This window comes from Argopecten irradians, chromosome 3, assembly GCF_041381155.1.
Source record: "Argopecten irradians isolate NY chromosome 3, Ai_NY, whole genome shotgun sequence".
In the NCBI taxonomy this organism is placed as follows: Eukaryota; Metazoa; Mollusca; class Bivalvia; order Pectinida; family Pectinidae; genus Argopecten; species Argopecten irradians.
The window spans coordinates 59,808,180-59,821,479 of NC_091136.1; the positions used below are offsets into that span (position 1 = coordinate 59,808,180).

The 13,300-nt window shown below is 41.1% G+C and overlaps 1 protein-coding gene across 1 annotated transcript in view; it reads right to left on the reverse strand.

Annotated features, from left to right (window-relative positions):
- The window catches only part of LOC138319768 (uncharacterized), an 86,289-nt gene that overhangs the window by 39,782 nt on the left and 33,207 nt on the right, over nucleotides 1-13,300 (reverse strand). Inside the window, 4 exon segments of the mRNA XM_069262902.1 lie at nucleotides 1,021-1,171; nucleotides 7,252-7,429; nucleotides 7,432-7,453; nucleotides 8,306-8,359. Of these exon segments, the coding sequence (XP_069119003.1) occupies nucleotides 1,021-1,171; nucleotides 7,252-7,429; nucleotides 7,432-7,453; nucleotides 8,306-8,359 (405 nt within the window).

Below are 13,300 nucleotides of genomic sequence, written 5' to 3' on the forward strand. Positions count from 1 at the left end.
ATATAGGGAATGGTAATAACACAATCATTATTGTCTAGGTGGATACATAGCTACATATATAGGGAATGGTAATAACACAATCATTATTGTCTGGGTGGATACATAGCTACATATATAGGGAATGGTAATAACACAATCATTATTGTCTAGGTGGATACATAGCTACATATATAGGGAATGGTAATAACACAATCATTATTGTCTGGGTGGATACATAGCTACATATATAGGGAATGGTAATAACACAATCATTATTGTCTGGGTGGATACATAGCTACATATATAGGGAATGGTAATAACACAATCATTATTGTCTGGGTGGATACATAGCTACATATATAGGGAATGGTAATAACACAATCATTATTGTCTAGGTGGATACATGGCTACATATATAGGGGAATGGTAAATAATAACACAATCATTATTGTCTGGGTGGATACATGGCTACATATATAGGGAATGGTAATAACACAATCATTATTGTCTGGGTGGATACATAGGCTACATATATAGGGAATGGTAATAACACAATCATTATTGTCTGGGTGGATACATAGCTACATATATAGGGAATGGTAATAACACAATCATTATTGTCTGGGTGGATACATAGCTACATATATAGGGAATGGTAATAACACAATCATTATTGTCTGGGTGGATACATAGCTACATATATAGGGAATGGTAATAACACAATCATTATTGTCTGGGTGGATACATAGCTACATATATAGGGAATGGTAATAACACAATCATTATTGTCTGGGTGGATACATAGCTACATATATAGGGAATGGTAATAACACAATCATTATTGTCTGGGTGGATACATAGCTACATATATAGGGAATGGTAATAACACAATCATTATTGTCTGGATGGATACATAGCTACATATACAGGGAATGGTAATAACACAATCATTATTCTCCATTTATATTGAGAATAGTAATATACCATTGTAATCCATTTTTATAGAGAATCATGAATTTATATGTACAGAAAAAAACTAACCTCATGCAAAACAATCTGAAAATCCAACCAGTCATTTATGTTGCATGAATGCTTGTTGCTATTAGCTATGATGTCTTCATCTTTCTCCATAGTTATCTCCCCTGTACTGGTCATATATGTCACAGTGAACTCTGCTCCTTTGGTGGAGAAACTGATCAAATAAAAATATTTTATATATTTTCAAAAACTTTCCTTGATATAGATTTTCTAAAAAGCATAATAATGTAAAATGATATACACATTATTATGATGAGGTCAGTAAATGATTATATTGTAAAAGTTCTAGGTGTTTGCTCCATTGATACTTTAAAAATAAACTTTATTTCTTTTACATCGGTTACAAAACAAGTTCTGCAACTTATGCAAATCACTCTCGATGGCCCGGATGTAAACGTGAGAGGGGTCTTAGTGTGGGAGGAAACCGGAGTGCCTGGAGAAAACCCACGTGATCGGCAGGTGATCCCTAACCTTTTCACATCCTTGATACTTTAGTAAATATGAAAAAATTTCTCCTGAACAAATTATACCCATATTTATCGGGAAGTGTTGGCAGTTTTAAATCAGCAGTGACTAAAATGGATATTTTGTCAGAATTTCTGGAAAGCCTTTCCATTGAAATTATATTGGGTGTTGTGAGAGTATTTAATGTTGGAGCTCTACGATGAGAGTACTTACTGTTGGAGCACTATGATGAGAGTACTTACTGTTGGAGCACTATGATGAGAGTACTTACTGTTGGAGCTCTATGATGAGAGTACTTACTGTTGGAGCACTATGATGAGAGTACTTACTGTTGGAGCACTAGGATGAGAGTACTTACTGTTGGAGCACTATGATGAGAGTACTTACTGTTGGAGCTCTATGATGAGAGTACTTACTGTTGGAGCACTATGATGAGAGTTCTTACTGTTGGAGCACTATGATGAGAGTACTTACTGTTGGAGCTCTATGAAGAGTACTTTTGTTGGAGCTCTATGATGAGAGTACTTACTGTTGGAGCTCTATGATGAGAGTACTTACTGTTGGAGCTCTATGATGAGAGTACTTAACTGTTGGAGCACTATGATGAGAGTACTTACTGTTGGAGCTCTATGATGAGAGTACTTACTGTTGGAGCTCTATGATGAGAGTACTTACTGTTGGAGCTCTATGATATGAGAGTAACTTACTGTTGGAGCTCTATGATGAGAGTACTTACTGTTGGAGCTCTATGATGAGAGTACTTATGTTGGCTGTTGGAGCTCTATGATGAGAGTACTTACTGTTGGAGCTCTATGATGAGAGTACTTACTGTTGGAGCACTATGATGAGAGTACTTACTGTTGGAGCTCTATGATGAGAGTACTTACTGTTGGAGCTCTATGATGAGAGTTCTTACTGTTGGAGCTCTAGGATGAGAGTACTTACTGTTGGAGCTCTATGATGAGAGTAACTTACTGTTGGAGCTCTATGATGAGAGTACTTACTGTTGGAGCTCTATGATGAGAGTACTTACTGTTGGAGCTCTATGATGAGAGTACTTACTGTTGGAGCACTAGGATGAGAGTACTTACTGTTGGAGCTCTATGATGAAGAGTACTTAACTGTTGGAGCTCTATGATGAGAGTACTTACTGTTGGAGCTCTATGATGAGAGTACTTACTGTTGGAGCTCTATGATGAGAGTACTTACTGTTGGAGCTCTATGATGAGAGTACTTACTGTTGGAGCACTAGGATGAGAGTACTTACTGTTGGAGCACTATGATGAGAGTACTTACTGTTGGAGCTCTATGATGAGAGTACTTACTGTTGGAGCTCTATGATGAGAGTACTTACTGTTGGAGCACTATGATGAGAGTACTTACTGTTGGAGCTCTATGATGAGAGTACTTACTGTTGGAGCACTATGATGAGAGTACTTACTGTTGGAGCTCTATGATGAGAGTACTTACTGTTGGAGCTCTATGATGAGAGTACTTACTGTTGGAGCTCTATGATGAGAGTACTTACTGTTGGAGCTCTATGATGAGTGTACTTACTGTTGGAGCACTATGATAAGAGAAGTACTTACTGTTGGAGCTCTATGATGAGAGTACTTACTGTTGGAGCTCTATGATGAGAGTACTTACTGTTGGAGCTCTATGATGAGAGTACTTACTGTTGGAGCTCTATGATGAGAGTACTTACTGTAAGAGCTCTATGATGAGAGTACTAACTGTTGGAGCTCTATGATGAGAGTACTTACTGTTGGAGCTCTATGATGAGATGTACTACTGTAGGACTAGGATGAGTACTTACTGTTGGAAGCACTAGGATGAGAGTACTTACTGTTGGAGCACTAGGATGAGAGTACTTACTGTTGTGTAGCACTATGATAGAGTACTTACTGTTGGAGCTCTATGATGAGAGTACTTACTGTTGGAGCTCTATGATGAGAGTACTTACTGTTGGAGCTCTATGATGAGAGTACTTACTGTTGGAGCACTATGATGAGAGTACTTACTGTTGGAGCTCTATGATGAGAGTACTTACTGTTGGAGCTCTATGATGAGAGTACTTACTGTTGGAGCTCTGCTTCGATGAGAGTACTTACTGTTGGAGCTCTATGATGAAGTAGTACTTACTGTTGGAGCTCTATGATGAGAGTACTTACTGTTGGAGCTCTATGATGAGAGTACTTACTGTTGGAGCTCTATGATGAGAGTACTTACTGTTGGAGCTCTATGATGAGAGTACTTACTGTTGGAGCTCTATGATGAGAGTACTTACTGATTTGGAGCTCTATGATGAGAGTACTTACTGTTGGAGCTCTATGATGAGAGTACTTACTGTTGGAGCTCTATGATGAGAGTACTTACTGTTGGAGCACTATGATGAGAGTACTTACTGTTGGAGCTCTATGATGAGAGTACTTACTGTTGGAGCTCATATGATGAGAGTACTTACTGTTGGAGCACTATGATGAGAGTACTTACTGTTGGAGCACTATGATGAGAGTACTTACTGTTGGAGCACTATGAGAGAGTACTTACTGTTGGAGCTCTATGATGAGAGTAAACTTACTGTTGGAGCGCTCTATGATGAGAGTACTTACTGTTGGAGCTCTATGATGAGAGTACTTACTGTTGGAGCTCTATGATGAGAGTACTTACTGTTGGAGCACTATGATGAGAGTACTTACTGTTGGAGCACTATGATGAGAGTACTTACTGTTGGAGCTCTATGATGAGAGTATACTTACTGTTGGAGCTCTATGATGAGAGTACTTACTGTTGGAGCTCTATGGATGAGAGTACTTATGCTCTATGATGAGAGTACTTACTGTTGGAGCACTATGATGAAGAGTACTTACTGTTGGAGCACTATGATGAGAGTACTTACTGTTGGAGCTCTATGATGAGAGTACATACTGTTGGAGCTCTATGATGAGAGTACTTACTGTTGGAGCTCTATGATCGAGAGTACTTACTGTTGCGAACACTAGGAAGATGAGAGTACTTACTGTTGGAGCTCTATGATGAGAGTACTTACTGTTGGAGCTCTATGATGAGAGTACTTACTGTTGGAGCACTATGATGAGAGTACTTACTGTTGGAGCACTATGATGAGAGAGTACTTACTGTTGGAGCACTATGATGAGAGTACTTACTGTTGGAGCTCTATGGATGAGAGTACTTACTGTTGGAGCACTATGATGAGAGTACTACTTACTGTTGGAGAGTACTTACTGTTGAGCAATTCTACTGATGAGAGTACTTACTGTTGGAGCTTACTGTTATGATGAGAGTACTTACTGTTGGAGCACTATGATGAGAGTACTTTACTGTTGGAGCTCTATGGATGAGAGTACTTACTGTTGGGAGCACTATGATGAGAGTACTTACTGTTGGAGCACTATGGATAGGTTGAGAGTACTTACTGTTGGAGCACTATGATAGAGTACTTACTGTTGGAGCACTATGATGAGAGTACTTACTGTTGGAGCTCTATGATGAGAGTACTTACTGTTGGAGCTCTATGATGAGAGTACTTACTGTTGGAGCTCTATGATGAGAGTACTTACTGTTGGAGCTCTATGATGAGAGTACTTACTGTTGGAGCACTAGGATGAGAGTACTTACTGTTGGAGCTCTATGATGAGAGTACTTACTGTTGGAGCTCTATGATGAGAGTACTTACTGTTGGAGCTCTATGATGAGAGTACTTACTGTTGGAGCACTATGATGAGAGTACTTACTGTTGGAGCACTATGATGAGAGTACTTACTGTTGGAGCTCTATGATGAGAGTACTTACTGTTGGAGCACTAGGATGAGAGTACTTACTGTTGGAGCTCTATGATGAGAGTACTTACTGTTGGAGCACTATGATGAGAGTACTTACTGTTGGAGCACTATGATGAGAGTACTTACTGTTGGAGCACTAGGATGAGAGTACTTACTGTTGGAGCACTATGATGAGAGTACTTACTGTTGGAGCTCTATGATGAGAGTACTTACTGTTGGAGCACTATGATGAGAGTACTTTACTGTTGGAGCTCTATGATGAGAGTACTTACTGTTGGAGCTCTATGATGAGAGTACTTACTGTTGGAGCACTATGATGAGAGTACTTACTGTTGGAGCTCTATGATGAGAGTACTTACTGTTGGAGCTCTATGATGAGAGTACTTACTGTTGGAGCTCTATGATGAGAGTACTTACTGTTGGAGCTCTATGATGAGAGTACTTACTGTTGAGCAACTATGATGAGAGTACTTACTGTTGGAGCACTATGATGAGAGTACTTACTGTTGGAGCACTATGATGAGAGTACTTACTGTTGGAGCTCTATGATGAGAGTACTTACTGTTGGAGCTCTATGATGAGAGTACTTACTGTTGGAGCACTATGATGAGAGTACTTACTGTTGGAGCACTATGATGAGAGTACTTACTGTTGGAGCTCTATGATGAGAGTACTTACTGTTGGAGCTCTATGATGAGAGTACTTACTGTTGGAGCTCTATGATGAGAGTACTTACTGTTGGAGCTCTATGATGAGAGTACTTACTGTTGGAGACACTAGGATGAGAGTACTTACTGTTGGAGCTCTATGATGAGAGTACTTACTGTTGGAGCACTAGGATGAGAGTACTTACTGTTGGAGCACTATGATGAGAGTACTTACTGTTGGAGCACTAGGATGAGAGTACTTACTGTTGGAGCTCTATGATGAGAGTACTTACTGTTGGAGCACTATGATGAGAGTACTTACTGTTGGAGCACTATGATGAGAGTACTTACTGTTGGAGCTCTATGATGAGAGTACTTACTGTTGGAGCTCTATGATGAGAGTACTTACTGTTGGAGCACTATGATGAGAGTACTTACTGTTGGAGCTCTATGATGAGAGTACTTACTGTTGGAGCTCTATGATGAGAGTACTTACTGTTGGAGCACTATGATGAGAGTACTTACTGTTGGAGCTCTATGATGAGAGTACTTACTGTTGGAGCTCTATGATGAGAGTACTTACTGTTGGAGCTCTATGATGAGAGTACTTACTGTTGGAGCACTAGGATGAGAGTACTTACTGTTGGAGCTCTATGATGAGAGTACTTACTGTTGGAGCTCTATGATGAGAGTACTTACTGTTGGAGCTCTATGATGAGAGTACTTACTGTTGGAGCACTATGATGAGAGTACTTACTGTTGGAGCTCTATGATGAGAGTACTTACTGTTGGAGCTCTATGATGAGAGTACTTACTGTTGGAGCTCTAGGATGAGAGTACTTACTGTTGGAGCTCTATGATGAGAGTACTTACTGTTGGAGCTCTATGATGAGAGTACTTACTGTTGGAGCTCTATGATGAGAGTACTTACTGTTTGGAGCACTACGATGAGAGTACTTACTGTTGGAGCTCTATGATGAGAGTACTTACTGTTGGAGCTCTATGATGAGAGTACTTACTGTTGGAGCACTACGATGAGAGTACTTACTGTTGGAGCTACTAGGATGAGAGTACTTACTGTCTGGATGCTCTATGGATGAGAGTACTTACTGTTGGAGCTCTACGATGAGAGTACTTACTTACTGTTTGGAGCTCTATGATGAGAGTACTTACTGTAAAGAGCTCTATGATGAGAGTACTTACTGTTGGAGCTCTATGATGAGAGTACTTACTGTTGGAGCTCTATGATGAGAGTACTTACTGTTGGAGCACTACGATGAGAGTACTTACTGTTGGAGCACTACGATGAGAGTACTTACTGTTGGAGCTCTATGGTGAAGTTGATCATAGTGCTGACCTCTATACTGATGATGATTATTATACTGGGATGTAGATAGTCTGGTAAGTAGTACTGTTGTTCGGTATGAAAATGTCACCAGATTCCCCCAATTTCGTCTGTAGCTTGGGATTCAGGGCTTTCCTCTGTAGGCCTGAATGAGGCTGAACTGTGACATGGGCTTTCTATAAAGACCATCAAACAGAAGTAAAGATTTGAACTGCAATGCATGTGTCTGAATATTCGACTGTAGACATGAACCATCTTCTATAACACATTACTGTAATGGTGTACAGGCACTGTAATGGTAGTACATGCAGTCACACAACTGTAAATGAACGTACAATGGTCACACACTTACCGTAATGGTGGTACAGGCACAGTCCACACACTTACTGTAATGATGTACAGGCACTGGTCACACACTTACTGTAATGGTGTACAGGCACTGGTCACACACTTACTGTAATGGTGTACAGGCACTGGTCACACACTTACTGTAATGGAGGTGTACAGGCACTGGTCACACACTGTACAGGCACTGTACTTGGTGTACAGGCACTGGTCCACACACTTACTGTAATGGTGTACAGGCACTGGTCACACACTACTGTAATGGTGTACAGGCACTGGTCACACACTTACTGTAATGGTGTACAGGCACTGGTCACACACTTACTGTAATGGTGTACAGGCACTGGTCACACACTTACCGTAATGGTGTACAGGCACTGGTCACACACTTACTGTAATGGTGTACAGGCACTGGTCACACACTTACTGTAATGGTGTACAGGCACTGGTCACACACTTACTGTAATGGTGTACAGGCACTGGTCACACACTTACTGTAATGGTGTAACAGGCACTGGTCACACACTTACTGTAATGGTGTACAGGCACTGGTCACACACTTACTGTAATGGTGTACAGGCACTGGTCACACACTTACTGTAATGGTGTACAGGCACTGGTCACACACTTACTGTAATGTACAGGTGTACACAGGCATGGTCAGGCACTGGTCACACACTTACTGTAATGGTGTACAGGCACTGGTCACACACACTTACTGTAATGGTGTACAGGCACTGGTCACACACTTACCGTAATGGTGTACAGGCACTGGTCACACACTTACTGTAATGGTGTACAGGCACTGGTCACACACTTACTGTAATGTGTACAGGCACTGGTCACACACTTACTGTAATGGTGTACAGGCACTGGTCACACACTTACTGTAATGGTGTACAGGCACTGGTCACACACTTACTGTAATGTGTACAGGCACTGGTCACACACTTACTGTAATGGTGTACAGGCACTGGTCACACACTTACTGTAATGGTGTACAGGCACTGGTCACACACTTACTGTAATGGTGTACAGGCACTGGTCACACACTTACTGTAATGGTGTACAGGCACTGGTCACACACTTACCGTAATGGTGTACAGGCACTGGTCACACACTTACTGTAATGGTGTACAGGCACTGGTCACACACTTACCGTAATGGTGTACAGGCACTGGTCACACACTTACTGTAATGGTGTACAGGCACTGGTCACACACTTACTGTAATGGTGTACAGGCACTGGTCACACACTTACTGTAATGGTGTACAGGCACTGGTCACACACTTACTGTAATGTTGTAACAGGCACTGTGTCACACACTTACTGTAATGGTGTACAGGCACTGGTCACACACTTACTGTAATGGTGTACAGGCACTGGTCACACACTTACCGTAATGGTGTACAGGCACTGGTCCACACACTTACTGTAATGGTGTACAGGCACTGGTCACACACTTACTGTAATGGTGTACAGGCACTGGTCACACACTTACCGTAATGGTGTACAGGCACTGGTCACACACTTACTGTAATGGTGTACAGGCACTGGTCACACACTTACTGTAATGGTGTACAGGCACTGGTCACACACTTACTGTAATGGTGTACAGGCACTGGTCACACACTTACTGTAATGGTGTACAGGCACTGGTCACACACTTACTGTAATGGTGTACAGGCACTGGTCACACACTTACTGTAATGGTGTACAGGCACTGGTCACACACTTACTGTAATGGTGTACAGGCACTGGTCACACACTTACTGTAATGGTGTACAGGCACTGGTCACACACTTACTGTAATGCTGTACAGGCACTTGTCACACACTTACTGTAATGGTGTACAGGCAGTTGTCACACACTTACCGTAATGGTGTACAGGCACTTGTCACACACTTACTGTAATGCTGTACAGGCAGTTGTCACACACTTACTGTAATGGTGTACAGGCACTGGTCACACACTTACTGTAATGGTGTACAGGCACTGGTCACACACTTACTGTAATGTTGTACAGGCACTGGTCACACACTTACTGTAATGGTGTACAGGCACTGGTCACACACTTACTGTAATGGTGTACAGGCACTGGTCACACACTTACTGTAATGGTGTACAGGCACTGGTCACACACTTACTGTAATGTTGTACAGGCACTGGTCACACACTTACTGTAATGGTGTACAGGCACTTGTCACACACTTACTGTAATGGTGTACAGGCAGTTGTCACACACTTACTGTAATGGTGTACAGGCACTGTCACACACTTACTGTAATGGTTGTACAGGCACTGGTCACACACTTACTGTAATGTGTGTACAGGCACTAGTCACACACTTACTGTAATGGTGTACAGGCACTGTGTCACACACTTACTGTAATGGTGTACAGGCACTGGTCACACACTTACTGTAATGTTGTACAGGCACTGGTCACACACTTACTGTAATGGTGTACAGGCACTGGTCACACACTTACTGTAATGCTGTACAGGCAGTTGTCACACACTTACCGTAATGCTGTACAGGCAGTTGTCACACACTTACCGTAATGGTGTACAGGCACTGGTCACACACTTACTGTAATGTGTACAGGCACTTTGGTCACACACTTACTGTAATGCTGTACAGGCACTTGTCACACACTTACTGTAATGCTGTACAGCACTTGTCACACACACTTACTGTAATGGTGTACAGGCACTGGTCACACACTTACTGTAATGTGTACAGGCACTGGTCACACACTTACTGTAATGTGTGTACAGGCACATCCAGTCACACACTTACTGTAATGTTGTACAGGCAGTTGGTCACACACTTACTGTAATGGTGTACAGGCAGTTGTCACACACTTACTGTAATGTTGTACAGGCACTGGTCACACACTTACTGTAATGGTGTACAGGCACTAGTCACACACTTACTGTAATGTTGTACAGGCAGTTGTCACACACTTACGCCTGTAATGAATGTACAGGCACTTGTCACACACTTACTGTAATGGTGTACAGGCACTAGTCACACACATATCCGTAATGGTGTGTACAGGCACTAAGTCACACACTTACTGTAATGGTGTACAGGCAGTTGTCACACACTTACTGTAATGTTGTTACAGGGCACTGTCCACACACTTACTGTAATGTTTGTACAGGCACTGGTCACACACTTACTGTAATGGTGTACAGGCACTAGTCACACACTTACTGTAATGCTGTACAGGCAGTTGTCACACACTTACCGTAATGCTGTACAGGCAGTTGTCACACACTTACTGTAATGGTGTACAGGCAGTTGTCACAACACTTACTGTAATGTACAGGTGTACAGGCAGTTGTCACCTGGTCACACACTTACTGTAATGTTTGTACAGGCAGTTGTCACACACTTACTGTAATGGTTGTACAGTGCACAGGTTGGTCACACACTTACTGTAATGGTGTTCAACAGACTACAGGTTTATCATTACAGCTACAACTTACCTATTGAGACTACTGGTTTATCATTACAGTACAACCCTTACCTATTGGAGACTACTGGTTTATCATTACAGTACAACCCTTACCTATTGGAGACTACTGGGTTTATTGTTCAATATACTATCAACCCCTTACCTAATGTGGAGACTACTGGTTTATTGTTTTACAGTACAACCCTTACCTATTGGAGACTACTGGTACACCCACTTACCTATTGGAGACTACTGGTTTATCAGTACAACCCTTACCTATTGGAGACTACTGGTTTATCATTAACAGCTGATCAACCCTTACCTATTAGAGACTACTGATTTATTATTTGTTCAGTACAACCCTTACCTATTATAGATTGGAGACTACTGTTTTATTTGTTTACTCTACAACCCTTACCTATTTGAGGACTACTGGTATATCACCTGTTACAGTAACAACCCTTACCTATTGGAGACTACTGGTTTATTGTTTACACTACAACCCTTACCTATTGGAGACTACTGGTTTATCATATACAGTACAACCCTTACCTATTAGGAGACTACTGGGTTTATTGTTACAGTACAACCCTTACCTATTGGAGACTACTGGTTTATCATTACACAAGCAGACCCTTACCTATGAGACTACTGTTTATCATTCACAACACCCTTACCTACTGGAGACTACTGGTTTATTGTTACCAGGTACACCCCTTACCTATTGGAGACTACTGATTATGTTACAGATAAAACCCTTACTATTGAAGACTACTGGTTTATTGTTACACTACAACCTCTTACCTATTGGAGACTACTGGTTTATCATTACAGTACAACCCTTACCTATTGGAGACTACTGGTTTATTGTTACAGTACAACCCTTACCTATTGGAGACTACTGGTTTATCATTACAGTACAACCCTTACCTATTGGAGACTACTGGTTTATCATTACACTACAACCCTTACCTATTGGAGACTACTGGTTTATCAATTGTTACAGTACAACCCTTACCTATTGGAGACTACTGGTTTATTGTATACAGTACAACCCTTACCTATTGGAGACTACTGGTTTATCATTACAGTACAACCCTTACCTATTGGAGGGGACTACTGGTTTTATCATTACATTACAACCCTTACCTATTGGAGACTACTGGTTTATTGTTACAGTACACCCCTTACCTATTGGAGACTAACTGGTTATTCGTTACAGTACAACCCTTACCTATTGGAGACTACTGGTTTATTGTTACAGTACAACCCTTACCTATTGGAGACTACTGGTTACAGTACAACCCTTACCTATTGGAGACTACTGGTTTATTGTTACAGTACAACCCTTACCTATTGGAGACTACTGGTTTATCATTACAGTACAACCCTTACCTATTGGAGACTACTGGTTTATCATGTTACACTACAACCCTTACCTATTGGAGACTACTGGTTTATCATTACAGTACAACCCTTACCTATTGGAGACTACTGGTTTATCATTACAGTACAACCCTTACCTATTGGAGACTACTGGTTTATTGTTACAGTACACCCCTTACCTATTGGAGACTACTGGTTTATCATTACAGTACAACCCTTACCTATTGGAGACTACTGGTTTATTGTTACAGTACAACCCTTACCTATTGGAGACTACTGGTTTATCATTACAGTACAACCCTTACCTATTGGAGACTACTGGTTTATCATTACAGTACAACCCTTACCTATTGGAGACTACTGGTTTATCATTACAGTACAACCCTTACCTATTGGAGACTACTGGTTTATTCATTACAGTACAACCCTTACCTATTGGAGACTACTGGTTTATTGTTACAGTACAACCCTTACCTATTGGAGACTACTGGTTTATTGTTACAGTACAACCCTTACCTATTGGAGACTACTGGTTTATCATTACACTACAACCCTTACCTATTGGAGACTACTGGTTTATCATTACAGTACAACCCTTACCTATTGGAGACTACTGGTTTATCATTACAGTACAACCCTTACCTATTGGAGACTACTGGTTTATCATTACAGTACAACCCTTACCTATTGGAGACTACTGGTTTATTGTTACAGTACAAAACCCTTACCTATTGGGAGACTACTGGTTTATCATTACACTACAACCCTTACCTATTGGAGACTACTGGTTTATCATTACAGTACAACCCTTACCTATTGGAGACTAC